This window comes from Perissodus microlepis, chromosome 15 (assembly GCF_051167445.1).
Source record: "Perissodus microlepis isolate ML-2025 ecotype Zambia chromosome 15, ASM5116744v1, whole genome shotgun sequence".
In the NCBI taxonomy this organism is placed as follows: domain Eukaryota; kingdom Metazoa; phylum Chordata; class Actinopteri; order Cichliformes; family Cichlidae; genus Perissodus; species Perissodus microlepis.
Window position 1 is genome coordinate 12186064 of NC_140475.1, and position 27260 is coordinate 12213323.

At 38.2% G+C, this 27260-nt stretch overlaps 3 protein-coding genes across 6 annotated transcripts in view; 1 reads left to right on the forward strand and 2 right to left on the reverse strand.

Moving 5' to 3' along the window:
- Positions 1 to 14487, reverse strand: part of tulp4a (TUB like protein 4a) — a 29808-nt gene extending 15321 nt beyond the window's left edge. For both annotated transcript variants that reach the window (XM_084952943.1, XM_084952942.1), the window contains exons 1-3: positions 14411 to 14487; positions 12185 to 13136; positions 619 to 747 (exon numbers count right to left, since the gene is read on the reverse strand). In XM_084952943.1, coding sequence (XP_084809069.1) covers positions 619 to 747; positions 12185 to 12436 — 381 coding nt within the window. In that variant the 5' untranslated portion in view covers positions 12437 to 13136; positions 14411 to 14487. The remainder of the gene's footprint in view (positions 1 to 618; positions 748 to 12184; positions 13137 to 14410) is intronic.
- An 871-nt stretch (positions 14488 to 15358) lies between these two features.
- mrps10 (mitochondrial ribosomal protein S10) lies at positions 15359 to 18960 on the forward strand. Its single transcript, XM_084952189.1, has 7 exons — positions 15359 to 15478; positions 15680 to 15732; positions 16181 to 16250; positions 16386 to 16525; positions 16624 to 16732; positions 16947 to 17036; positions 18747 to 18960. The coding sequence occupies exons 1-7, from the start codon at positions 15374 to 15376 to the stop codon at positions 18825 to 18827; spliced, it is 648 nt and encodes a 215-aa protein (XP_084808315.1). The 5' UTR covers positions 15359 to 15373; the 3' UTR covers positions 18828 to 18960.
- Positions 18961 to 19074: 114 nt separating this feature from the next.
- On the reverse strand, positions 19075 to 27220 carry LOC146371823 (uncharacterized). Of its 3 annotated transcripts, XM_084952190.1 has the most exons (7): positions 27138 to 27184; positions 27008 to 27063; positions 24942 to 25021; positions 24146 to 24295; positions 23776 to 23913; positions 23531 to 23656; positions 21883 to 23037 (listed from the first exon to the last, which is right to left on the reverse strand). In XM_084952190.1, the coding sequence occupies exons 3-7, from the start codon at positions 25019 to 25021 to the stop codon at positions 22947 to 22949; spliced, it is 585 nt and encodes a 194-aa protein (XP_084808316.1). In that variant the 5' UTR covers positions 27008 to 27063; positions 27138 to 27184; the 3' UTR covers positions 21883 to 22946. The 3 variants fall into 3 exon arrangements, with proteins under 3 accessions (XP_084808317.1, XP_084808316.1, XP_084808318.1); XM_084952191.1 differs by lacking the exon at positions 21883 to 23037 and adding an exon at positions 19075 to 20811 and having other exon boundaries at positions 27008 to 27204; XM_084952192.1 differs by lacking the exon at positions 27008 to 27063 and having other exon boundaries at positions 27138 to 27220.
- Between the last annotated feature and the right edge of the window lie 40 nt (positions 27221 to 27260).

The window sequence follows — 27260 nt, forward strand, 5'->3', positions numbered from 1 at the left end:
ACAATAACAACAACATCTGGTTATAACCTAATATTATGCCAGCTAATGTTATACTTGAGTGTCCTAACAATCACACTTTCGCTCTGATTATATACGCCCTCTGTCATTGCAGAAAGTTTTACTAACACTGACGAACAACAGCAAAAACAACAGCGCCAACAGAAAAGTTCAAGACATTCCTAACGACTCAACTCGGTATCGCAAAGTTTTACAGCCTCCTCCAGTGTAAACAGAAATGGGCACCAATAAATACCTGAGGTAAACAGCGGCTTAACAGCCTACACTCACTATAGATGAACTGTGGCCGGAGTTGTTTGTCCTACAGCAGCCACCATAGCTATAATTATGCATTTGAATTGGAGGGGGTTAAAAAAGACAACTCAGTCGAGTGCGATTTCAAATCTACTGACATCTAGTGGCGGGGTTTTACACACTGTACCTTTAAGTATTACAGGTTTATTGCAATGACATTATATTACTTTATATTATCACTGCTTGCTTTGCTTCCATTAACTCTCTATCATATAGTTTTACCCATTATTTACACAATAATTTCTTACAATTTTTTAAAACTAGTTAAAAGGACCGATTTACATTTTGTCTACTTGTGTCTCTCACCTGAGCTCCTCGGTCATTGACGAGCTCCACAGACCAGCGGCCCTCATACTGGATCCAAACAAAAATGCCTCCATCTGTGTCACATGTGGCCAGTTTCTGGAAAGGCTCATTCCAACGCACCAATACCACCTGAAAGCAGAGGTGAGGTAAAAAAACACAAACAAACAATCAGATAAAATTATCAGAAAGACTGTTCAGTGTCCTTTGACAGCCATTATTTTACAAGACATAAGCAAATGTACTAATTCACTCATTCACTGACAGTGAATTTAGCCATGGCTCTGTGTCAACTTACCTACAGATAACATGAGAAAAACAACAAAGTGCCTTTAATTAAGACATTATACTGTAGAATCAGCTGAATGCCTAAAATCCAAGTTCCCACATTTCAATGAACTAAATTTAGCATCAAGAAAGATGGAAATAACTCAAAAAGTGGGTTAACCTCATTTTGAAAAAGTCACAAAGGAGCCGCTAATATCCTGAATATTACAGACAGAGAGATTCAGTTATAATGTCACCTTATAACTGAATGGCACATTTCAAAATGGGACATTACAGCATTTTTGCGTTTATGGAAGAAAAGAGATGTATACAGGAAAATAATAAAGAGGAGTCTTACAGGTTGACACAAACATATGAGTCTCTCCGTTTGCCCTGAGTTTAGTACTGTAAAGACTGAGTGTAATTTGCTTGGGTATGAGCTGCAGGAGCACAGTATACAAAACACTCTTCATAACACGTTTCTGTCACCCATCTTAAAAGGTGCCCATCACACTCTCCATCCTGCCCCCTCCTCTCTTCGTGTCTCCATTTGTCTTCTTTTCTGTAGCGTGACTCAGCCTATTCCCTGGAGGAGTAATCCTAAGAAGGGAGCCGCTCTGCTCTCACTAAGTGAAGCACGTGGGTCGTACACGTTCACACACGCAGCACCGAGCAAGGTTTTAGCGGTGCTCACGCTCTCTGACTGCAAGTCCAATAGATCAGCGGGTCTGAGTTGGATAAGCCAGTAATGCTGCCAACCCTTAAACAACACCTCCTTACCTCTGTGCAACACATTCACAATTCCGTCCATCAATGAAACAGATGCTATTAACTGTGCGTCCCCATTTTATATTCCATCAAGAAAAGAAACAATCAATCATACTTACACTTGCTTGAATACTTTATTATCTTCTTGCACTAATGCCATTAATGCTGACTTACAGGCTATTAATTAAGAACTTCTTTAAGAATTCATCTAACACAAATGATCATTAATCACAAAACTTTCCTCAAACAGTATCTTGCTATAGTCTATGGACTTTTCAAGCAGCATTTTAGGCATTGGAAAAAAAAAAAAATATTAGGATGATCAGGCTTCAGGAAAAAAGATTATTGGAGCAACATCATGTAGTCAGGGCATATATTTAATGAGTGAGGCTCAGCAGCTCCAATTGTTTTGAAAAAAAAAAAATATTATTTTTTTACAAACCCAGGAAAAAAGATATAAAATGCACAAGGGAACATCACAATATTTATCAATTATTTCTTATTGAGCAATACCCCGTTTGTCACACTTATTAGTCTGGAAGTCAAATCAGTCAATTTATATGAATATACAAGGCATGGCCCTAAAGCTTAATGAGCAGATAGTAGTTTTTAATCAATGTCCTGTCCCTGCTATGCATCATTAAAGTGTCCTCTTAGCCAGATTTTGCATGTTCTAGTTTGTCCTTTTCCTCTGTGTCTTTGTAGCAATGACAATCATCCTATTGCAGGTCTACAGCTGAAGGTCTCCACATCATTCTGAGATGTCCGCATTCACGGACCATTAAAACTAGCCTGCCATCTATCATTCTGGCACAGCAATCATTCATGCAGCAGCATTCACTGGGTGTAAAACTAATAGGCTTCTTTACCAGTATTGTCAAAGATAACACATTACAAGGATCTCATTGGGGGGGAAAAACACAGATTTGTGATGTTCCTCCATCTATGCACTGTCTGCAACCTCTGGCGATCAAAAGGGATTTTCCACGTGGTATTATACAACATAATTCAGTCCCAACTGGAGGAGACTTGTGGCTTTAGATTAGGCATGAGCTCTAGTTTGCATAAAGCTAACAGCATTCATGCAACTACAAAGCAGGGTCAAAGGAAAACATAAAAGGATAAATTAGCATTGGATTTACACATGCTGTGTCTCACGTGTGTTCCCACTCACAGCCCCACAGAGGTGAGAATAAACTGTTTGTCTGTAAATTTAGCTCAGTGTGGAGATTAGTGTGAGCTGGTGAGCCATCCTGCGAGGGGGGACAGCTGAGCACCTCGTGTGATGCAGCGATCAGGGAGATCAGACATCACACAGAGACAGACAGGATAAGCGTTGGGAGCTGCAGGACCACGAGGAGCCTGAGGTGTCACAGGAAAGGCACATCAACATGTGCAAACACATAGAGTTAAAAATACTTCTTTAATTACAGTGCATTATATGCTCAAACAGACAGTAATCAGCGCCAATAAGCTCAGAGAGATATTAAAGAACTTTGGAATGACATGTAAAAAAAAAAAAAATATATATATATACATATATACATATATATATATATATATATACATATATATACATATATATACATATATATATATATATATATATACATATATATATATATATATACACATATACATACATATATATATATATACACATATACATACATATATATATATATATATATATACATACATATATATATATATACATACATATATATATATATACATACATATATATATATATATACATACATATATATATATATATATACATACATATATATATATATACATACATATATATATATATACATACATATATATATATATATACATACATATATATATATATATACATACATATATATACATACATATATATACATACATATACATACATATATATACATACATATATACATATACATATATACATACATATATATACATACATATATACATATACATATATACATATACATATATATATATATATATATATATATATATATATATATATATATATATATATATATATATATATATATATATATATATACATATATATATACATATATACATATACATATATATATATATATATATATATACATATATACATATACATATCTATATATATATATATATATATACATATATATATATATATATATATATATATACATATATACATATATATATATATCACTCAAAGGCTTTAGCATCATCATGTAGAGAACACCTACAAGTTTTTGTTTCAAAAATACATAATAGCTCTAAATCTACTACAATCAGGGCTGTTTTTACACTCTTGCAGTATTCTAGGACCCCTAAATCAGAGACTCTCTGAAAGGCTGCTCATCCCATATTCAACTAAAAGCTCTGGGATTGAGTTTTAGTCTGATGAGACAGAAACAGATTTTTTTTAAAGCTGTGACGCAGACACTTCTTGATTGGATCTTAATCACAACACCCCTTTAAAACATTCCAATCACATGGATATTTTTCCCCAAAGTAAACAAAGATATTAGTGTTGACTAGTTGTTAATTCAAGATGGGAAACAAATTAGTGTCCATGTCTGCAACTGACTTTTTGACATTGCTGTTCTTCCTCTGTACTAGTATTGTACTGCCCAACCCTCAGCCTCCTGTTGGCAACTGAACAAGCATACCCAGTGACCTCAAATCGCCATGCGATGTGCATTTTTAGGTGTGCATACTCCTTTGGTGACTTGTGCAAGGACAGCTGGAGACACCAAGTAAGGATAGTTGTTAGACTACTCTCTTGTCTGTTTGGATACATGTGCAGTTTGGGCCCTTGTAGTACAGTGGCTTTGCAGGGAAGTCTGGACCAGCCTGTAGGATGCAGTGGAAGAGAAACTATGATTTTATTAGTTGGCTAGCTGGTTCAGGCAGAAGAGTTTATCCAATCTACAGAAAATTTTCATGTAAGCATGCAATGTGGAAAGTGTAACCAACACTACAGTTAATTCGGATGGAGATCATTTCTGTAACTCTGCTATGCTGCTCATCTGGATGGTTTTGGGATCAGTTTTGGGAGCATTAAGAGCCAAATACAATCACTGGACGAGTCAGAGTTTGGTGCATAAATGCATTTCTCTAAACACAAGTGGTTACGCTGCCCATTACTGTTGTGTCAGATATATGTGAGATGGTTGTGTGAAAATTACATCCAAAGCATTTTGAGGGCTTAATATTGCACCAGAATTCTTCCTGTGCAGACATAGATGGTCCATTGTAGCTGATGGTCATCCCATGCCTTTTAAGTACAGATATGCTTTTAGGAACAGGGAGCAGAACTGACCACAGCAACTTCGCTGAGAAGAGTAAATCAAATCAAGCAACAGCTTCAGGAGGCACTGGTGTCAGCACAACTGAGGGGACACTATGACAGCGAAATGCCATAGTGGTGAAGGTGTCCAAGAGAGTCCATGACAATGCATGTCTGCTGCACAAATAACTTTGTCTCTGCGAAACGTTTGAGGAAAGGCAGAGCCTTAATATATTACACTCAGTCATTATTTTACTTTTTTCATGCATCCAAGAAAAGAGCACCATCCAGGTCTATGATTTTCCTCTTTTCCTTCCAGATGAAGAGTTGACTTATGGGTAACACAGAGCTCATCGAGGATGGAGAGAGGAAAAAGAACTAGGAGAAGCTACTTTTGGCAGTTCCCTTATTCGCAAATGGTCACGACAATCAAAAGCAGGTTCGGTTTCGTAGAGTTAACCCCTTTTCTGGTAGGGTCTCCCATGGCAAATTGGTCCTGGGTGATGGACCAGACAAAGAGTGATTCAGAAGACCCCTATGAGTGCAGGATCAAGGGAACAGTTCACCCTGCCCGGAATAGGATTACCAGGGCCCCGTCCTGGAGACAGGCCCGGGGAGGGTGCCCGGGCATGTGTCTGGTGGTCAGGCCTTAGTCCATGGGGCCCGGCCGGGCACAGCCCGAAAAAGGGACATGGGCCCATCCTCCTGCAGGCCCACCACCTCCAGGAGGCGCCAGGTACAATGTGTGCTGGGCGGCGGGCAGGAGCGGAGTCCCTGATGGACCGATCCCCGCCCACCAAGACTAGCAAATCAGATATTAATATCAGTTAAAGAAAAGCTCTGTGCTGTGCTGACACAAAGGCAAGAATTAGCAGGAGTGATTTGCAAATCCATCAAAAGAGGTAGAATCTGAGCTCTTTATGTGCAAGTCAGGTGTGTAATAAAACCTTAATAAATAATAATAAGTTAATAGCATTTACAATTATTATTACTGTGTGCTGTAAAGACTCCTGAAAGTACCTTTAGGGAAACTGCATTGAATAATAGAAAATAAGTAATCTGAGTGATACCAGTGTCCCTCACACCACTTGTGTTCCTCAATCGGCAGAATAATAAAAAGGAAAATAGTGACCAAAACAGGCACAAAAAATATCCAGTTGCAGGCACCTCATGATAGGTTTGAACAAGTACTAAAAGGCCTTAATTTCCATGGGCCAGAGAGATTAAATGATACACCCACCCTCCTTCTTTGGGGGTGTTTCTACATTGTGTAGTTTTGAGGCCTTAAAGTCTGATAATCATGCATCTCATTTCATGCAGACAAATTTGGTAATAATGTTGAGTAAGATCAGACACTAAATAGGACTGGATTTAATGCAATAAATCCACAAATAACACAAACACAGACAAAGCAGAACATTTACAAAGGTGTAAAAGGTCCAGTTTATTGGATTTTATTCTGTCCTGTTGGTGTATCTGCTAACGTGGTGAATGACTGAATGAGAGACGAGTCCCTAAGTGTGAGCCAGCGTCAATGCACTGCAAGCTGCAAACAATTAAAACCAAAGAAAGTTGAACTGAATATTTATGCTTAAATATTCACATTTTTAAAGTAATCATACCTTATAAAACAAAGGCTATATTTTAAGTGTTATTCTTCATTTATTTGACAAGGATCAAAATGAATCCCCGAAAACAGAATAAAATACTACTGTGATTCAAGTTTTTGTGGGGGCTGAAGGTTTTCAGATTTCCAACAGAGCTGTGACACTCTTACGTTTGGTAAAGGCTGCTATAGGCTGTGTTAAATTTTTTGTAATAAGGAGCTTTAATAAAGTAGCATACATAATATAAACAGTGTATAATATCTTTTAACCTACCTAGCTATTCAGAAGGACAGAATAAGGCTGTATTCTGCAAAGACAAGTGTACGAAACTGTGCATCTGTCTATCTGATCCTTCAATACAAATATTGCTGAAGATGAACTGCACAGGCCAAGCTGGAAAATTTGTAGTGAACAGAAAAGTACACCTGGATCTGAGGAAGCAGTCGTTACGCAACATGTCCTCTCCAAAGATGGATTAGCGCACTAAAGCCATTTCCACTAAGCACATTTGGAGGGACCATTTTAATTCAGTGAAGAGGTCATGTACTTGGCAAACCTGAGCTGGCCTTTCAATGTCAAGAGGTCACATAAGGAGAGAGCAGAAGAAGACACACTCCATAAAGTCAGGTAGCGACCAGCACAGGGAAGGTGATTATGAAAGGAGGAAGAGACAAGACCAGGAAACACTATAGCTTGTAGTTACTGACAAAAATAAAGCTGTTGTAAAGTTGTGAGGTTCCCATTTAAGTCTTAACAGAACTGTTAGAAAAACACTGAATAACAGAATCCTTCCTGCTCATCTAAAAAGAGGTGTTAATTCCTCCACAGGTCCTCAACAGCAATATAAACTAGTTTATTTATGAGGCTTTGGCAGGGAGGAATTTTTAACACATGAAAATGTGACACAGAGCGAAAATGCAAGAAAGTGAAGGAACATACAAATACTGCTGGGCCTAATCAAATGGATTGATTTACCCAAGTTGATCCATCAAAATCTGTACCAGCAGAACAACGATGCACAGACAAACTAGAACACATAAGAGCAAGAGTATGGCCCGCAAACCAGCTCAATCTGGCCAGGACATAAACTATACATGGTTAATGCCTCCATATAGCTTCTTCTACATTTGCTTAAACTGTCAAATAAATAACCACCAAGCACTGCTATAGTGTACTCCCAGAGCACGGAACAACTGCTCAGATACAAATCAGTGTATGGATCAGTACATAAGTTACAGACGTTGCACTCTGAGCTCAGTGTGGTAAACAAATGATTGTGTCATGGTGTCTTCTGTCTCTGTTGGGCTTTTTTCCCCAGAGAAAAGTCTACATCTGTTATCAAGGGGAAACTAAGAGGTGGGACTCCTATGTTTGGGCAAGAATAGGTTAGAGGTTTGAAACAAGTTTCTGCAGTCAACAATCAGTAGATATCAATAATCATAAATTAATTGTTTATGATATATTACATTCTTATGACTAACATTAGTCACTTTAAATATTCCCTATTATACCCTGAGTTAAAAAACAAAACACGGAACTGCCTCACTGCAAGACTTAAAACTTCCTCGCACAGCTAAGCACATATGATTCTAGCGTAAGACAACTATCACAGCTGGCAGATGACAGGACACTGACAGACAATTTGCCCAAAACCTCTACTGTGGCCAACATTTTCTTGTCAACATGCTGACAGTCATTGTCAAGCCTGTCTCTGATGTTCAGCTCTCATGGAGAATGAATGGACGCCTAGTGATTAGCTGCTCGCTCTGCTCAGCATCTGAATGCACTGTACCAGGAGAAGAGGGGGGGGGATAAAAGCATTAGATCGTCAAGAGAAGCATTGATCTATTTTGACACAAGCCCAGAGGGATTATTTTTCACCATCTCAAATATAGTTGTCTAAAAAGATGTAAAATGTAGCGCTTTTGTCTATTTTCAGCCTTATTTTTGAGTGGTGGAGCTGACACAGCTGCTGCTAAAGGTTAGCGTTCTCTTAAAATAACTAGATAAAAATAATATCAGAACATTCAAGGGCAAATTCTGCTTTTTTCACCATTATTTTCCTGATTTTTTTAAATAGAAGTGTCACAACTCCTCCCTATTGAATTGTACCAGTTGTGGAGACCTGGATGTCTCATGAGTGCCTCCAAGGTGAGGCGTTTTGGGCATGTCCAACTGGGAGGATACCCCAGGGCAGACCCAGGACACACTGAAATTACACCTCTCAGCTGGCTTGGTAATGCATCGTGTCCCCACTGAAGAGCTGGAGGAGGCAGCTAAGGAGAGGAAGGTCTGACTGCTGCCAACGCGACACCGACACACAGAAGAAAGCAGATGGATGAACATAGATGATTTATGTTTATGATACTGAAAAGAAATGGTACACCCCTATTGCTGCCATACATGCCTGTATATTAAGCCACCCAAGTCCATTAGAACAAGGGCATTCATTTTCATCTTTGAATGGGTTTAAATCAATCTAGGCTTTTGCTGTTATAATCAAAACAGAGTACAAATCCACCACTTTTGAAAAAAAAAAAAATATATAATGATAAGTGTGAGGATAACGAAGCGTGAAAACCAGTTGAAACCAGTCTAAACTTCTAAATGGTGGCAAGTCAGTTGTCATGTACTGGAAGTCAGGGTTTTTTCTTAAATATGAAAAAGGGGATCTTGTCAACAGCCCTCTAATCAAGTGCATTATCTGCCATGTTAACGTGGAGCCAAACAAACTAAAGGGGCACTTATTATTATTGTTATTACTTGGAAACCAAACACGACTCCAAGGTAGAAAGCAGGAAGAAAGCTGGTTGGAATTTGTGTCCAATAAGGTGATGGAGGGAACCTATATGCTGATGAAGCTTACTGCAAACCAAAAAATACATTAATTGATTTGTTTTGTTTTTTAAAGTAGGATCCTTGCAAGCTCCAGATGCTGCAAATGTGTTATCAAAGTGCCTAGAATGATTGCACGGAAGCCATTTTCCACAGATATGAATACAGATGTGACTTGGGAACAAAATGCTTAATAACTTCTGCTGAAATGTTCAAGCTTTACTTTTGCAGGCTGTCTAAACAGTCACATATAGTTCTTAGCATTTTTACTAAGCAACCAAGCACCATAAAAAAATGGCTCAACAGAAAACAAATTGGTATGCCTCTGTGAAAAGGTGGCTGTGAGTTACAACAAAAGGATCCCACTTTTCACCTTGCTCCTTTTGAAGCTGCTATGTTGTAATTATCTCTCAAGCTGGTTGGAAGGGACTGAAGCAGGTGGAGGAGGACATATGTTTACTGGGATTATTACAGGACCCAGGAAACCTTTTCAGTAGCTGAAAATCACAACAGACTTAAAGAAAAGTGCTACAGCAAGACAATAGGTGAGCTTCTCCACATCATAAGATGCTTTTAATTCAAGTAGCTTGCGGTGCCAAGGTCTGTACTATAGGTAAACTCAGGTGTAATCCAAGGGTAACCCAGGCACTGGCACTGCCACACACTACAGTCCATTATCCACGTGCCCTCTTTTTATCAGATGTCTGACAGCTTAAGATCCGGCTTTTACTTTACTACAATGCCCATATTGGGACAAGTCCAAAACACACATCCATTCAGACGCTCACTTACATTAGGAAGATCACTGAACACTGAGGTCTATACATCAACAGGAATAATGGCCAAATTTAAAGATGCTGACATGAGTATTGATCTTGGCAGGACTAAACTCCTATAGGATGAGTTCATATTCCATTTCTGTGTCCGTGTGCTTTTCTTAACATGACTTGAGCCAATTTGTGTGAAAGGACACTCGTCACCAGCAATGACAAGTTCTCAATGACAAAGCTGACGTTTAAAGGACAGGACTGTCAGGGGACTAACGGCATTTGATGCTGAAAGAGCAGCTTTTATAGACAAAGGGTTATGGCAAATGCACTGACAAGAATGAACCTCTTTAAATAAAAGGTGATAATAAATAAATACACATTAATACATATGTAAATGCAATGCTGCAAGTTTAATTTGAAAGACAGTAAAAAAAAAAAAAAAAAAAAGTCAAGTGGTGCAAGGAATGCAAAGTAAAAAAAAAAAACATGTACAGCGTATATAGCGTGCTCCTGGGGGTCATTTCTTTTGTATTATAATATGTATTGCAATCTGCCCTCTCTTCATCACAACTGAGATGAGAAATGACCTAAGTGAGTGAACCGATCTGTCACAACTTGACAGAACTCATTAAGCAGCGTAATTTCCACCCATGTCAGAAACCCCAAATTATGCATAGAGTGCGTGAGTGATGGATTCCACATCGCCCAAAGCATTTATTTACTGCTTTATATCAAAGCAAGAGTGGAACTGGAGAGGACCTTTACTACTCATTACTAGCGCTGGAATGAGGTCAAAGAGTAAAAATGTGAAAATCTTGATCAAAAAATAAATAAATAAATAAATAAAAAATAAAATAAAAACCATGTACATCCTAAAAGCAAGCAATCTGAGAGTTAAGTGTGAAATAAATTGTGAGCACAAATGAATAGTGCAGTGCCAAACTCCGTGAGTGCAGAAAAGGAAGATGCAGACATCAAATGAGATTATCAGAAATATCAAAAACATCTGGTGTAAATGTTTTTCTTATTATTTAGATAAGATTAGATTTTAGATTAGACTATATAGATAACAGCTGAATGTTTAAGTGGTCAGAGTTAAATGGCATTACTGCTGTGCTTCAGTCACACCTTGTAGGGATTCATCCACTCTCCCCTCAGCTGCCTCGGAGAGTGCTGACACTGCACCTCACTCCAAACAGCTAAACCCACTAAATAGAAAACGCAACCTGTGTTCAATCTCCACTTGTCCTGTGTGTGTGAGAAAAAAATCCTTATTAGTATTTAATATTGCTGGGACATTTGACTCAGACAGTCATCCAGTCTTTTTGGTTCAACTAAATTGCCTCAATGCATTCTTTGTGGGAATCTTTGAGGGTTATTACCATACTGAGGGATAGGAATAAAGCCTGTCTGGAGTAACAGAATGTATTGACTAGGAAGAGCATGCATATCTTGTATACATATCTTGACTGCAACCAAAAAGTTGATCTAACTGGCAACTTACGGTTAATGAATATCAACCACCGCAGGAAAACACAAAACCCTCAGCCTCCCACAATGTGAAGAGGTGTTTTTTTTTGTTTGTTTGTTTTTAAATGTAGTGATTTTACTGGTTCGACCCACTTGAGCTCCATACAACCCACAAATATAACTGTATGTGGCTCATGAGCTAAAATAAGTTGGACTAAGCAGCCTTTTCTAAGGGGATCAACTAGTCTACTTTTACTGAAACTTCTCAATACTGCTTTAAACACGTAAAAATAATGATTTTGAAAATTTGCTTTATTAAGTATAACTGAAGAGGAAGAAATATCAGAGTAGCTTCAAGTTGTGGGAAAAATAAATAAATAGAAGATTTACTAATTAAATATTCCTGAGATACATTTTTGATTATAAGACATTTTAAAACAGCTTCCAAAACATGACTGCGGCCTTTAAGAGCTTCAAAGACTGTTTGATGAAGCATTAACATAGACACCTTAACAGTCCTATTCAAAAACAATTGTACTTGAACCGCTTACCTCACTATTATGCCCTCTGAGGTTAAAGTTTACTCTCTGTGGGGTGGGCCGGTCCCGTCTGCAGTGGCTGGATGTAAACGTAACCCCAACCACTCCTCGGCTGTTCCCGGTGGCAAGCCAGCCCTCTTCATAGTAACGCTTTCTGCATACCGGCTTCTCCTTCTCACTCTTGGGCACCCTGCCCTTCCAGGACAGACATAAGATGTTGGAGTCACTGGACAGGACCGGACCATGCTCCACAGCAGCGAACATGCCTGCAGCTCTCTACACTCCCAGAATAAAAAGTACCCTTAGGGAGGTTCTTCGGAGAGGACAACTACTGTTATCAGCACGTCTCCTCTTTTGAGGTTACCAGTTCCGTGTCAGAAATGAGACAGCGACAACGGTGCATAGTACTGGTGCTTTTACTTGGGGATCTGGAATAGTGACTAAAGGCGATCAATAAAAACTTTCCCCAGAAAGCACAGGTGAGGTCAAAAAACAGGTGGATTTTAGCATTGCTGGATTAATGATGTTATGTAGCCAAATGAGGTGGCACACACACAAAAAAAGGCACTCAGGTCATTTTTGATGTGATGCTACCAAGTACGTGCTGTTTCGGAGAGAAGGCACCAAATGAAAGTGCCTAAAAAAATATTTAGATATCCACCAGGGTAAAGTTGAGACTCCTATCAGCTGAGCAAAACAAGCATCAACCCCCCAAAAAAGAAAAAACAAAAACGCGCCTTATCTTGTAAACTTATAAAACAGGCAGGTATTCATTCCAAGTATCATCATTGTCTCCTTTCTGTGCTCCACATCCTCCTCATCTGATCCCAGTTTGTGTCTGAGAGAGGAGAAGCAGGGACTCCTCTCCATCAGCTGACAGCCCACAGGAGAGCCGCTTCTCCCGGTAACGTCATTACGTCAGCCGGCCCGCCTTTTCAACCGGCCTCGGGGATTCCATAGAGCACTGTTGGGTAATACACAAAACGACGTTTATATATAACATAGAAAAACACGGAAAAAAATAAAATAAAAATAAAAATGTAGTTAAGAGATCAAGAGAATTGTGTCACAACACAAGCTGTGGAAAAGCGCTCACTTGCTGCCCACTGCCGTTAATTTAAATATTAATGCGCTCGGCTAAAAATTGCCTTTACTCTTCGAGCAGCAATTTTACTTTGAGGACTATCCTATTCAGCGGAAGGGCATTTAACTACCCGCTTAATAATTTATAGGAGACAGGTATCATTTTAGCTTTCATTTAATTAGGCTACAAAGCTGTAGTAAGGCGGCCTCTCGCGGCCAAACGTTTAAAAAACAAAATAGACGAAAGGTAAACAACAAAGACCGTAACAGAGAGGTAAGAACAAATAAAAGAATAACAGCTTTAAAATTAACCCGAGCAGGTCAGACAGACAAGACAGACCGAAGAGGCACAAATGGACGTTATTTATTAATACAGAGACAATAAAAATCAAGCCCAACAAAGAATAGCTGAATGAGAATGGCTGTTTGGAAATATACTCGACATTAAGATTAAGTCAGCGGTGATTACAAGATCCCGAGATTTCCCCACCATTTCCAGTATCACTAAATCGTAAACCAGTGGCCATGATAATAGGTGCCTCTCGAAAAAGCCATCTGCCATTAAACCACGCCAATTCGTAAAAATAACATAACAGCGATACAATGGTTATTGACAACCAAATAATCACTGCTTAAGCCCGTAAGACGGTGGAAAATTAGCCAAAAACACCAATCACCATAAGCTGCCTGCCTATTAGCAATAGCTAGCCAGAACCTGGATCCAGACCGAGAGCTCTGTGGTCTCCACTGATCATCAAAACATTCCAGTCGCGGGATTAATCTTTCCTCCCTTCATGAGTCTGGCGCTGGGCTGTAACGCTAATCCATCCGAGATGCTCGGGAATGCGGCTAACTAACGCTGTCTGTCACGATTCTTCTTTTTCTTCTTCTCCATGAACAACAACCGGAGACAGCTAACCGGCTAAGCGGTCAGCTATCAGCGCCAGGCTGGCTCCGTCCACCCGCCGCTGGCACTCGCTAGCAGGCTACGGTTAGCACATTAGCAAACGATTTATGGCACTAGTTATTTAATATTAGGACACAACTGTTAAAAAAAACCACACACCTCGGCGGTGTAGTGACAAAGTGGCTAAACAATATAAACCATGAGTCCAACAAAGCCAGAGAAACATCAGCGGTCAGTGGAGTGCCTACCTTGGATCCGTACCGCTGCTTCTTCCTCTGCCTGCAGCCTGCTACTGTACACTGCTGGGCCCCTACTGCTGGGTCACGTGACAGGCACGTGATTTAGACCAATTAAAATTGTTCATATCAATAGCACCTTAATCAAATAACAGTCAATCCAATAACAGTTCACCTTTCAAAACCAGGTTCCCACAAATTTGGAGAAGAATGCATCTAAGCATCGACATTAAATATACCTGTACTAAGTATATTAAGTACACGCATACAGCAACTGTATAAGCAGCCTCCATTGCATTGTTTTTTTCACAATAATGTGAAGCATATTTTAGGTCAAATACAAATGTGGGTGTGTATAAATGTGTAATAAAACAACATATTATACATGATCACAAATTAAGAAAACAAATGTGCCAAAGTAATTGTTTAGGTTTTGGGTTTTTTGTTTTTGTTTTTTGCTCATTCCGTTTATAGGCAGAAAAGTATTTAAAAGTATGAATACGAGATAAATCTAATGTTAAAATGCCCAGTGACTTTGCAGATACTGCATTTAAATTAAATCAATGACCAGAGGTTAACAGGCAGCCTTTGCAGTTGAACCTTGTAAAGAAAGATCATACATTACTGACTGACTCCACTTTTTCAAATAAGATGTGGTGATGATCAAGAGAAGAATCACCTGTGACAAAAATCACCGTGACAGAATCAGGAAGCTACAAGGTAGATGAAGCATCATAAGCATGCATAAATAATGTCACCGTAGTCAAGTGCAGACTACATTGTTATTCATATGACTTGTAAATGTGAATATGAAAATATATTTGAATATAATACATCCAATCTTAGTCTTTAATTCTCAGTTTTTTGACCATGTAAGGTTTAGATGGGACTGTAGACTGGATATTGGTACTCATCACTAGCTCGTTAGTGCTCACCTCATTTATCCTCCAGGACACAAGGGGGCAGCACAGGGAAATGATTTCACCTTCTGTCCGCTCTCTCAAAAACATGGCGTCTCTCATGGTTCGCAGACGTGAATTATTCTCTTTGGCAAGGATATTGAGTGGTGTCTCATATTTGGTATGGTAACTAACTTGTTTTTCATTTTAGATAACGTTTTCTAACAGTTTACAAACACGGCAGGTCTCTAGGTTTGGAAAAATTACCGTAGCTAGTTAGCCAATCGTAGATTTTGGCCATTCGTGGCAGCTGCACAACCGAGGTTAACAAAATAAAAGTCATTTGAACATTTCAATAAAAAGAGTTTGATTCTGTTTTCAGGGACCGGCAAGTTTGAGTGTCTGTTCGGGTCACAGGAAATGTAATATAACTCGGTAAGTCAACCACCCCAATCTTTTAAATGAGTTGAGCCATAATTGCTAACGTGAATCACATGAATTTTCACACGAAGCAGGGGTGCAGCAGTATTAAATTATGAAGAGATTTACAAAGAGTTTTTACTGTTTTTTGATAAGATCTGTCAGTAAAGATAAATAGCATGTGTTTTTGGAGCACTTTTTTTGGCTGTATTGGAATGCAACGTGTTTATTTTTCCATGGAAATTAAGTAAATAATGTAAAGAAAAGGACATCTTATAGGTACAGTATACTCAAAATCCTTAATAAAATAAAACAACACTAGCAGTATATTCAGGCAGTGAATTGGAACACCATGAAGCTAAGCCAGAAAAGCCCAGAGGCATTAAGCACCTTGTGCAGTTGAAGTGCACTTTTTCCTAAGCGCATTTATTGTATAAGCAGTTATTCTGTATCTCCTCTGCAGGCTTCACCTCCCTCTGACTCCCAGCACTTCTTTCCACACGACAGTTTTAACGTCAGCAGTACAATCGGCAGTAAGTTATCATTATCATTCTTATATCAGGCTGGTGCTGTAGTGAAATACAACAAACCTACAGTGGTTTATATTCAAAGGCCATCGCTTGGAATTGCATGTGGCGTTAAGGCTTTTTTTTTCTCCTTTGGTCCAGATCACAGTCACAGAGGAGACGGACACACTGTTCCAGAAACTGGTGGTTTTGGTTAAAGGTCATGACAGAGCTGTGTTGGACAGCTATGAGTTCTTTGCCACCATGACAGCTAAAGAACTGGGCATCAGTCTTGGAAAAGTGTGAGTTTTAGCAGCCACACACTAACTCTAGTAAAGTTTCTGTCTAAAATCTTCTTGTAATGCCATGACTTTTTTGGGATCTTCTTCCTCCACCACAGTTTTGAACCTCCGAAGGACATTGAGAGGTTAACACTCCTGAAGTCAATACACATTTTCAAAAAACACAGGGTCCAGTATGAGATGAGAACTCACTACCGGTGCATCGAGGTGAGAAGCTCTAATTTAAAAAAAAAAAATTAAAATCAAACAAGAAAAAAATGCACAAAAAGCCATTAAAAGGAGTTTGGACCTAGTTACATTTTACTGGAAACTTCTAACCTTTGCATAATAACATGAATGAGCTTTGTGTTTGTGCCAGTTATTGCATGTCATTATAAGGTAATTTGTTTAACATGTTTATTTGTATTTTTTGTCTCCGTAGCTGCATCATATAACAGGCTGTACAGCACAAGTATACCTTGAATACATTCAGAGGAATCTTCCGGAAGGTGTAGCCATGGAGGTGACGAAGGTGAGGTTTTGCAGAGATCGATGTACACCCAAACTCGCGCACCAGTATCATCAATATCAGTGCCTGCAGGCTAGATGCTTTCCATTGCAAAGCTTATTAGTGTGGCCCTCCATGATATTCCCAATTCTAATGTGGCCCCTTGGGAAAATTAATTTCCCACTCCTAACTTAGGTTGTTAATAAATTTGGCCTGTCCCCTGTTGTAGCTGGTGTCTGCAGTATCACAGCCCCAGTGCATACACCAAACGCTACAGAAAGGTGCACCTGGCAGCTAAGAAGCTAACACAGAATACAGCTAAGAGGAAACTGATGCTGATAAACTGAGCTGGGAAAACTGAGTAGCCTTATCTGTGGTCTTTACAAATGGTAAAGAGAAGCTTTCAGTTGACGAACAGTGTGGACTGGTTGAAGTCAAAACTGGATACAAAACATGCACAATGTTTTCAGTCAAACATGAAATGAATTCTCCCTTGAAAAAAATTAACCCTTAACAAAAAAAACAAAAACCCTAATATATATGTGATCATTTTGAGATTAAATTAAAATCTATTTTGAGAAAAGTTGAAATGTGATTACAGTTGTTTACAACTTCCACTTGATGATGAACTCATACTTCAGAATCGGTTTTAGTAACAAGGTGGGAAACGATTTCCCTTCTAGCTCAGTATGTTAAGGATAAGGACGTTGAAAAGATGTTGCAGAAAACTGCATCTGGTCAGGCAGAAAACCACACACCTGGAAGAGTGGATTTGTCCAAAGTGAAATGGCTGGTAATGGACAAATGGAAGGTTATCGATGGTTGCACCATTGTGCAATAAAAAGTACGCATGTTGGAACACAAGACTGTTGATCATTTAGTTTTAATCGACTCGTCTAAACAAGGTATTTTGTAAAGTGTATAGCAGCTGGTGCAGTTTGTCTTGAAACAACTAATCTGCTCATTTAGCCTTTTTTAAAATTTTGGCTTTATTCTCAAAATGCTAATTTTTTTTTTTTCTTAATATGGTCTAATACTCATTCGGACATTTCCCAGTGAACCTGTGACTAACAGATGCCTGGTTCAGTTTACACAACAACAGTGCTTAAAGTTTTTTGGACTACCACAGCTGTCCTAAATTAACAGTGTTGATAGCTACCAAAATCTCTGTTTCTCTACTGGATAATCATCAAAATCATATTTTTAATGCTGAACTATAATTTGTTTAATTAAATTATTTTATTTAATTTCTGACTTCTTATAAGTCCTGTGTGAAAATGTGGCTGAAATTTGGGTATAAAATACATGAACACTTATATAAATAATATAATTATTAGTTTGAAATAAGTTTTTGACAAATTTCTAAAAAATTTGTATTTTGTTTTTAATGATAGGTGGTCTGATAAATTTATTATCTGTTGTAGCTAAATTACCAAGGAGCTAAATTAAAGTGCTGTGTGCAGATAAAAAATAGATCTTTAATTCTACCACTTTAAAATTTGTTATAATATAAACCACTGATAAATTCTATAAATTATATTCCAACTATAAATGAACTAAAATGGCTTTTTGTTGGTCAAAAAGATAAAAAGTCTGACAGCCTTCCTCTGTGACCCAGCAGGGGAGATTCAGTGAAGCTGAATATGACAGCCCTTCCCTATCTGTGCAATTCTGTGTGGGAAAGGGCAACTTTCATATGATGTTCTCGCTCTTCTATTCTGTTCATGCTGACAGACTGCAATGGAGAAGGTTCCTGATCACATCCTTGAACCGATGTGGAAGGAAATTCCCACAGACGACAAGCCCAGCCAGTAAATCCAGCACCTGTGACTAACAGATGCCTATTAAATGTGTTTTCCTGTGATTATGTTTTGTTTGTTTTTTTTAAAGCATGTTGTCTTTTCTGTTGCAAAGCTATGTGAAATAAACTGAATATGTACACAACTCATTCTTTGTAGTTCAGGTTGTAGTTTATCTGGGACTATGTTTCAAATAAGTCAAAAGGTTTTGTTTGATGAACTGTATGTATACGTGCAGATACAAGACCAGCACACACGAGACCTTCGCTTTGTACATTTATTGATTAAAACAGTATACATCAAATCACAAAACAGCGTATACAGCGTAGTCATTCTGATGATTGGCACCTCATTTTATTTTACGTGTTACGTGTTACGTGGTTACCTTCAAAAGGACAAAGTGGAGGTGTTTAATCGTTTCTTTATGCTGTAGAGGAGTTAAGTGTCAACTAATTCAAGTTCACAGGAGGGATCTTTTTTGCTTGCTAGTTTTGTTGGCCTTTTCATTTTGAAATCTATCCTGTCTGTTAAAACCTGGCCACACGCACCACACAGGAATCTCAATCATTTAGCAAGCATTCAAGTAGGTTCAGACAGGCTTTATCAAATCCTAGATGAATTTCAGCTAATCGAACTATTGCATCTATACCTTCCTGAAACCATTTTTGTATGTTGTTTAAAAAAAAAAAAGAATTAGTCTAAATACTTAAGTATGATTGCCAGTAGCTTATACTGCTTCTAATGGCTCTAATCACTGAATGTTTCTTGAACTATAGTTCCTTAAATGTAAACAGTGGACGATAGTGACTTAGAAAATGATGCAACAGTGGTGAGAAAGTCCTGTAAATCTGTATATGTAGCGTCCTCCAGCTGGTGAGACAGACAACCACTGGTTCAGTTTACACAACAACAGTGCTTAAAGTTTTTTGGACCACCACAGCTGTCCTAAATTAAGTGTTGATAGTTACCAAAATCTCTATGTTTCTCTACTGGATAATCATCAAAATCCTATTGTAAATGCTGAACTATAATTTGTTTAATTAAATTATTTTATTTAATTTCTGACTTCTTATAAATCCTGTGTGAAAATGTGGCTGAAATTTGGGTATAAAAACATGAACACTGTTATATAAATAATATAATTTTTAGTTTGAAATAAGTTTTTGACAAATTTCTAAAAAAATTGTATTTTGTTTTTAATGATAGGTGGTCTGATAAATGTATTATCTGTTGTAGCTAAATTACCAAAAAGCTAAATTAAAGTGCTGTGTGCAGATAAAAAAATAGATCTTTAATTCTACCACTTTAAAATTTGTTATAATATAAACCACTGATAAATTCTATAAATTATATTCCAACTATAAATGAACTAAAATGGCTTTTTGTTGGTCAAAAAGATAAAAAGTCTGACAGCCTTCCTCTGTGACCCAGCAGGGGAAAAAATGTTATGCTGAACACTGAAGAGTGTAAAATGTCTGCTGGCCTCCTGAACCAAAGCATCGTTAATCTGTGGGTCGTTCCATCGCTTCTCAGTACATAGTCTAACCTGTGATATCAGCACGAATGTTACCATTACAGCTAACAGGGGCTTCACGTGTCCAATAAGGTGTGGAAGTGAGCTAGAAAGCACCATCCACATTAGCCTGGAAGTAGTTAAATGAAACATCTTGATTTCCTGAGTAGAAGACGACACGCTATATATCAAGCATGCCATTTCCCCCATCACGGTACAGATGCACCTCCAAACCCACAAATCCTCTAAAATCTCACCAATCCCCAGTATGACTCTGAAGTTGCTCCACCTTGAGGTCCTGAAAGAGAGAATCTCCTTGTTTTGGAGAGGAAGGGGTTTAGGGATTAAGACACAAGAGGAGGCTCACCTTTTCAAGTGATGTGCCGAACCTCAGGTGTCACGCCGCTGGTGAAGGAGGGGAGAGATGTGAGGGAGGGCCTGGGTTCCTTGGGGCCCGGGAGGTTAACTGTACTGTGTGCCCCCCCCCCTTCAGGAGACAACAACAGTCAGTCTGTTATAATCAACTAAAGGGAGAAACTGGGACTGCAGAGGCTGATGTAGCAAAATGTAGTCAAAAGTGTTGAAGAAATGGAAAAAGACAGGAAGAGAAAGGGGGCAGGATGCAACACCTGGCTGTGGCTATTTATCACCTCTCCTTGCACGTGTACCTATATTCAAGCAACGTGTGGTTCACAGAATAAAGTCCTTGTTTATCTAGAAAAAATTATTTTCTTCAGATGGTTGCACCTTTGCTTTTAGCTTTAAAAAATTCAGCTGGCCTTAATCACCACGCTACGGATAAACTGTAAAACCGAAGACCCTCTTAAGTCATTATACCCCAATTTGACCAAATGTGTGCACATTGTAAACCCACATCTATTGTTATTATTATTTTTATTAAATATAAAAAGGTGGAACTATTTCATGCATGCAAGCAATTAATTAGATTTGAAATTATACAAGAGTACAGGAGATAAGATGAAAAAAATTTAAATAGGTTTGACTGAGAAAAAAAAAAAGTCAGAATTTAGAATAGTGCGGTTTTCTGAGCCAGCTGGCCCCTTTGAAACGGGGTCAGCATCTTTTAGAAACAGAATAAATAAGTTATAATTCTTGGTCATATCAGAGTGTCTGTTCAGATGATGTCCTCCTTTTAGACATGCTACCACTCATTTTAAACTGAGAGATGTCTTGTATGTGGAGCGGCTCCGTGTCCTCCAATCAATTTTACACTGGTAGCTACAAGGCCGTAAACCTTTACTATAAGTACAATTCATAGTTTAGTTTTACATTTTTTAAGCCATAAATTAATCGAAGCCCTCAGTCTACAGAATTCAGTGAGATCTAAAGTGAAAATCAAGATTTCCTGGTCCTCCAGATAGTAAAAACTAAAGCAAAACTATTAATTACACGAATCAAATGTTCACTTTAAAGTATCACATAAATAAATGTAAGCTCACACTTACAAATGCAGTTCATTCTGTTTCACAGAGACGTTGTAGTCTGTAATAACAACTCTCAGACTTGTTTGTGAACAAATAAAAAAGAAGAAGTTGGGTTTATTTTTTTGTTGTTTTATTATTTTGTTCTTTCACGTCTATCTCTTGACGGTTCTCAAAACACATTCACAGTTTCACAAGATATGTTAATTACAATGAATATAAAATAGTAACACTTAAAAAAAACACAGTAAAGAGTAACTTCTTATCATTAACTGGAGCAAATATGAATGGAATTTGCTCTAATTAAGAAACCTGGTATATATGTGTGTGTGTGTGTATATATATATATAGATATATATATATATATATCTATATATATATATATATCTCAGTATGCTATTCATTTATAATGCCTTTTTGTCATCACACAATAGATTGCTGGAGACAAACATGAATGTTCCAAACAGCAATACTCATAACTTAAAATACCTGCACATTAAAAGATATATAATATGAAATTAAATACTCATTAATACTCGACAAGCTGGATAAAGACTTGTAAAACGTGTCAAACAATAATTAGTGCACTGTTTAGTGAGGTTATGAATACATAACTATATCCATGTAGCATGAGGAAAGATTAGGGAGGTCCAAGGTGGACCAAACTAATAAACAGTAGTGTTTGAGGGCTGCTGTGCACTCCTTCCCCTCCCTTTTAAAATTTTCCCCTCTACCCCCACCTTCAGAAATACAGTGTCACCCCATTTGTTAACCTTTATTCATTAGGGGTCAGGAAAAAGGCTCACAGGGCGACTGTAACAAGAAACACAGAACATTTAATTTTGGAGAACAAACTCGTTTTAACAACTTCTATTAAAATACGAACAGTATTTATAGGTAACAGAACTTGGGAATCCCTTTACATTATTCGGTTATAAATCGTTTTTAATTCGTCCTCAGTTGCCTTTTAGTCATTTTCACATTTTTCTCTTTGCCAGTGGACAATACCAACAACCAAACATGTCGGCACAGAGTATTTCTTAAGATACTCAAAAGATAACTCAGACTTTTATTTTTTTTTTTATAAACACATCATTCGGGGGCATTTCATTCACTGCACGACTACAGGGCCCCTTCTACATTAACAGCTGCTTAGTTATAGTTTTTAGAGCAGGCTGTATTAAAAGCGTCGGCCACCAGGGGGGCCTGGCCACCTCTGGCCTCTGCCAGGTGGGGGGTGAGGCGGAGGAGAGACCGGTCCATTGTGGTAGCTGTGTAAAAGGATAAAATCACACATTGGATTCTTGGCTTTGGCCAATAGGGGGCACACTCTGATAAGAGCAGCCATCTGAACGACTCTAGTTTAAGGCGGGGAACTGAGATCCCCTCTGCTCTGCACCTTTGAACTTACAAAATACAGCTTCATGTTTCATGCACTATTTAAGAGTTTAGCTTAAAAAATTACTTCACTTTACATTTGCTACAGTAGGAAACTATTAAAGCAAAACTGCTTCTTTTTGACACAGAGCTATCAAAAAATTGAAGAGAAGATTAAAGAATTTAACTATAAGCAGGCTGAAGAGAAAGGGACAGAAAAGACTGTGCATTAGTGTCACAAACCTTTGTGCTTTTGCTGCATCTCAGATCTCAAAGAAAAACTCTCAGATTCACTAAATTTAACAATCTGGTTACCGTGCACACAAAGCACAGAGATTTGTGACATTTTAAGCTTAAGCATGATATGAATATTAAAACACCGCTTACCCTCGTGGGCCTCGCGGACGGAAGGGGCGCGGAGGTCCAGGGGGTGGCATGCCACGGCCTCGAGGGTGTGGCGGACGCCCTCTGAAACCAGGATGACCTGGAGGAGGGGGTGGAGGGGGTCCATGCCTGTAGAGGAAGAAAATTTTCAGGCAGTAAGGAATAAGACATTTGAAAGTGACAGGTCAGCTCTAACTATGCGCTTTGTGAGTGTCTGTGCATGTTATGCGCCTGAATGAGGCGTTTACCTGGGCATGGGTGGAAAGGGGCCTCTGAGGTGCATAGGAGGAGGTGGGGGAGGGGGAAGAGGAGGGCCCATGCCCATGGGTCCAGCCCTACCTCGAGGACCTCTAAGGTCAGGGTAAGGACGCATCCTCCCCATTCCTCTGCAAGGGAAGAAGGCGCAGCATAATTTATCTAAATTGACACATGTAATGGATCAAAAGTTAAGTATTTAAAATGCATCTAAATACAGAAATACTCAGTAGTGGCTGTCTATAAGCATTTTCTTTTTATGTTTACCAACTGAAAATATGTGTTTAGAAACTAACCAAGTTATAAAACGTACATATTACAGAATATCAACACTGTGCGTGTGTCAGACATCAATAAAAGTACCTCATGGGCCCAAATCCATTCATGGCTCCATCCTTTACTCGACCCCTTCCAGGTCCTGGTGGCCCAAAGCCTTTCATCATGCCCCGCCCACCACGCATGCCACCTCTACTCATACGTCCCCCTCGCCCACGGCCTTTGGCCCCACGACCCCTGAAGGAAGATAACAAAGGGAAACCTGACACTGTCCTTCTAGTTCAGGTTCAGTCTTGTTAAGCTGTAATAAAAAAAAAAAAAAAAAAAAAACACTGACGCACTTTAAATTTTTTATATCTAATCTTGCATAAAACCACAGGAATTGTCATGTTGTCAAATAGTAAGGCATTTAGACTACATAAATAGATATGGGTGTGAAGAGATGCATCTTTAAATCATTATAAAGGAAATCTGCAGGACCTGATTAAGTATTAGTAGAAAACTACTACATTAATTACTGTGACTTGCTGTGGTTAAATTAAAAATCTGCTGGAGATCAAAGAACAAGAAAAACACGTATGCATCCATTAAAATTTACAACAGAGTCCAAGTTGAAGATTTAATGTGAAATCTATAACAATCATTTAACACCAGGCTAAAAAAAAGTTAAGCTTTTACAGATTATATCTGTGACACAGTATGACCTCTCTCAGTTGCTGCCACTATAGGACAAAACAGTAAACTATTTATAGCATATGACCTTGTCATGACAGTTTCCTATAGACATATCTGAAAGATGAAGCAGAAAAAAAAGACCTAAACTCGAACAACCGGCATGTGTACACAAATGAAACAGGAGACTGTAACAGACAGCAGGACAGACCTGGATTTGAGTTGGATTACATGTTTCTCTGAGTCATCCATGGAAGTTTCTGTGACTCTCTCTTCTGTGTCCGTGTCCATCTGAAACAATCCCAAGTCAATAGTTAAGTGCAGAAGATCAGCAGTAATAAGTACTAGATTCATACTTGTACCTGTGATTTTTCACAAGTACAAAACACAATGATATAGATATAGACAATGAACACCATCATGAACAGAAGAGCTGCGTTCAAACATACTATTTTTTAAGTGTTTGTTATGTAATGCTGGAAACTGCATTGCAATGTCTTTGATTTGTATTCTAATATACTGAGAGGCACTTCATTTTCTGCATTCTGGTGATTTTTTTGCACTAATTTGTATGTTGTCTGCATAAATTACACAGGAAATGCCTTTAATCAATTTATTTCTTCAAGACTAATAAAACAGAACAATAAAGCACTAGAAGATAACTGTATATATGAAGTGATATAACGCAGTCAGGCTCCCTGGTATTCTGTTTCACTTTTAAATGATTACTCTCCACTTTCCTCGTGTTTGTGTGCTGCTGAATCAGCACAAATACAGGCAGGATTTACTCGTCTATCCTTCCTTTGGATTGCTCTGTTCCAGTTTTGAGTCTGTGTGTAATTGCCTGGCAAGTTTGTGTAATTGCGTTTTATTAACAGGCTGATTAAATACTCATGTGGCACCTCTTCAGCTCTCTTAAAAATTAAATCATGTCATACATTTTTATATCCTGGACTTTAATAGCTTAAATATATTTCAACAAGACATCTGCTCATGTTTGCTCATTCTAAAGAATCAGCCTGCTGAAAGCTAAAAGATCTAACGCATTACCTTAAGATTAGTTACCCACTACCAACCCCAGGTTATAAACAATAGGCTCAAAACCTCCAAACAGGAGTAAATACAGTCCTGTGTTATTTTTATTTTTGGAGGAGGGTGGGGGCTATCAAAAAGATCAGAATACATCAGAAGAGATCAGAATTTACTATGATACAAAGGCAATCTTGTTACACAGAAATTCTATAATAAAGATATGCACCAAAACCTCCTCGTGGTTGCTGGGTGGATAAAACTTAACCACACTGACAAAGACTAACACTGAGGACATGTCCTGTTTAATTTACCTGTATTTTTGACTTCATTAGTCTTACATAATAAACACAAAACGGAACATATTTTTACATTTTTCTTTAAGTCTAGTTAATATTATTGCCCTTTCTCTTAACTTCATCGTTTTGTCACACCCACTTTTAGTCAATGCAATAAATTTGATCACTGAATAATTTTATGCCTAATAAAGTCTACAGCTAAATCTCCCGAGAGTTATTTCCATTAGTTTATTATCCTCATTTTGCAATAATGAGGGATGAGTCGCTCATTCTACACCCACCTAAATATCCATTTAAGCCAGGATGTAGACGGAAAGTACACTGTTCTGCTTATAATTTATTATATAGAGAGATTTGTATGTAACAGGTCCAATGGCTGAGCCACACACTTAAAATGTTTAATGACCACGAACATGGCATGAAGCACACTCGTTCATACGTACATACATTTTACAGTGATATTTTGAAGACAGAAAGCCTGCAAAGCCAAAGGCACGTCGAGCGTCATGGAAACTATTTTATCCCGATCCTAGGAGGCGGCTGAGGTTGTGTGAGCTTTTAAATATCAAGCTAGCAGCAGCGGCAGAGGGGGTTGGGGACGACCTGTGCGACAAATACAGTTCGAGCCCCTAATAATACTTCTTAATACCCCTCATGAATAGTAGCAAATAGGGAGCCCAGCCGGCTAAAATATACACGTAAAGCCATAAAGGGCCCCGTCTAATTCCTGGAACTTCCAGGGCAGGTATGACAGAATTACGCTATGTTGCAATTTTTTTAAAGAACAGTCTAATATAAACAAATTTCAAAGACACATTTAATGATATTTTCCTAATTGAAAATATAAACAGAATAAACTTCAGTGACAAGCGTGTGATTAAGCTAAACGTTAGTCATCCAAGAAAGGGGCGTTTCTGTAGATTTTTTTGACGCTTCTGGAATGACTTACTTCAAATCGGTGACGCCGGTGAGGTAGATTAAAAAATGATACGGTTTTTGTGATTCCTAAAAAAAAATGAAAAAAAAAATAGAAAAATAAAAAATATAGATATATACAAAATTTCGAGCAACTCTCGTACCTTCGATGGGCTTTGAAATGGCGGCTTAAACAGACATCCCAGGTTGGGATTTCTTTGTGAAGAGACGCTCGCTTTCAAAGTCACGCCCACCAGGAATAAATGTTTAAACTTGATTGGTTCATT

Coding starts and splice junctions, on each gene's coding strand:
- LOC146371823 (XM_084952192.1), bottom strand. CDS start 25,021: ATGGACACGGACACAGAAGAGAGAGTCACAGAAACTTCCATGGATGAC. Junction 24,296..24,941: donor GTAATCCAACTCAAATCCAG/GTCTGTCCTGCT, acceptor ATCTTCCTTCAG/GGGTCGTGGGGCCAAAGGCC. Junction 23,038..23,530: donor CGTCCGCGAGGCCCACGAGG/GTAAGCGGTGTT, acceptor CCTTTTACACAG/CTACCACAATGGACCGGTCT.
- mrps10 (XM_084952189.1), top strand. CDS start 15,374: ATGATTTCACCTTCTGTCCGCTCTCTCAAAAACATGGCGTCTCTCATG. Junction 16,251..16,385: donor CGTCAGCAGTACAATCGGCA/GTAAGTTATCAT, acceptor CCTTTGGTCCAG/ATCACAGTCACAGAGGAGAC. Junction 17,037..18,746: donor TAGCCATGGAGGTGACGAAG/GTGAGGTTTTGC, acceptor TCATGCTGACAG/ACTGCAATGGAGAAGGTTCC.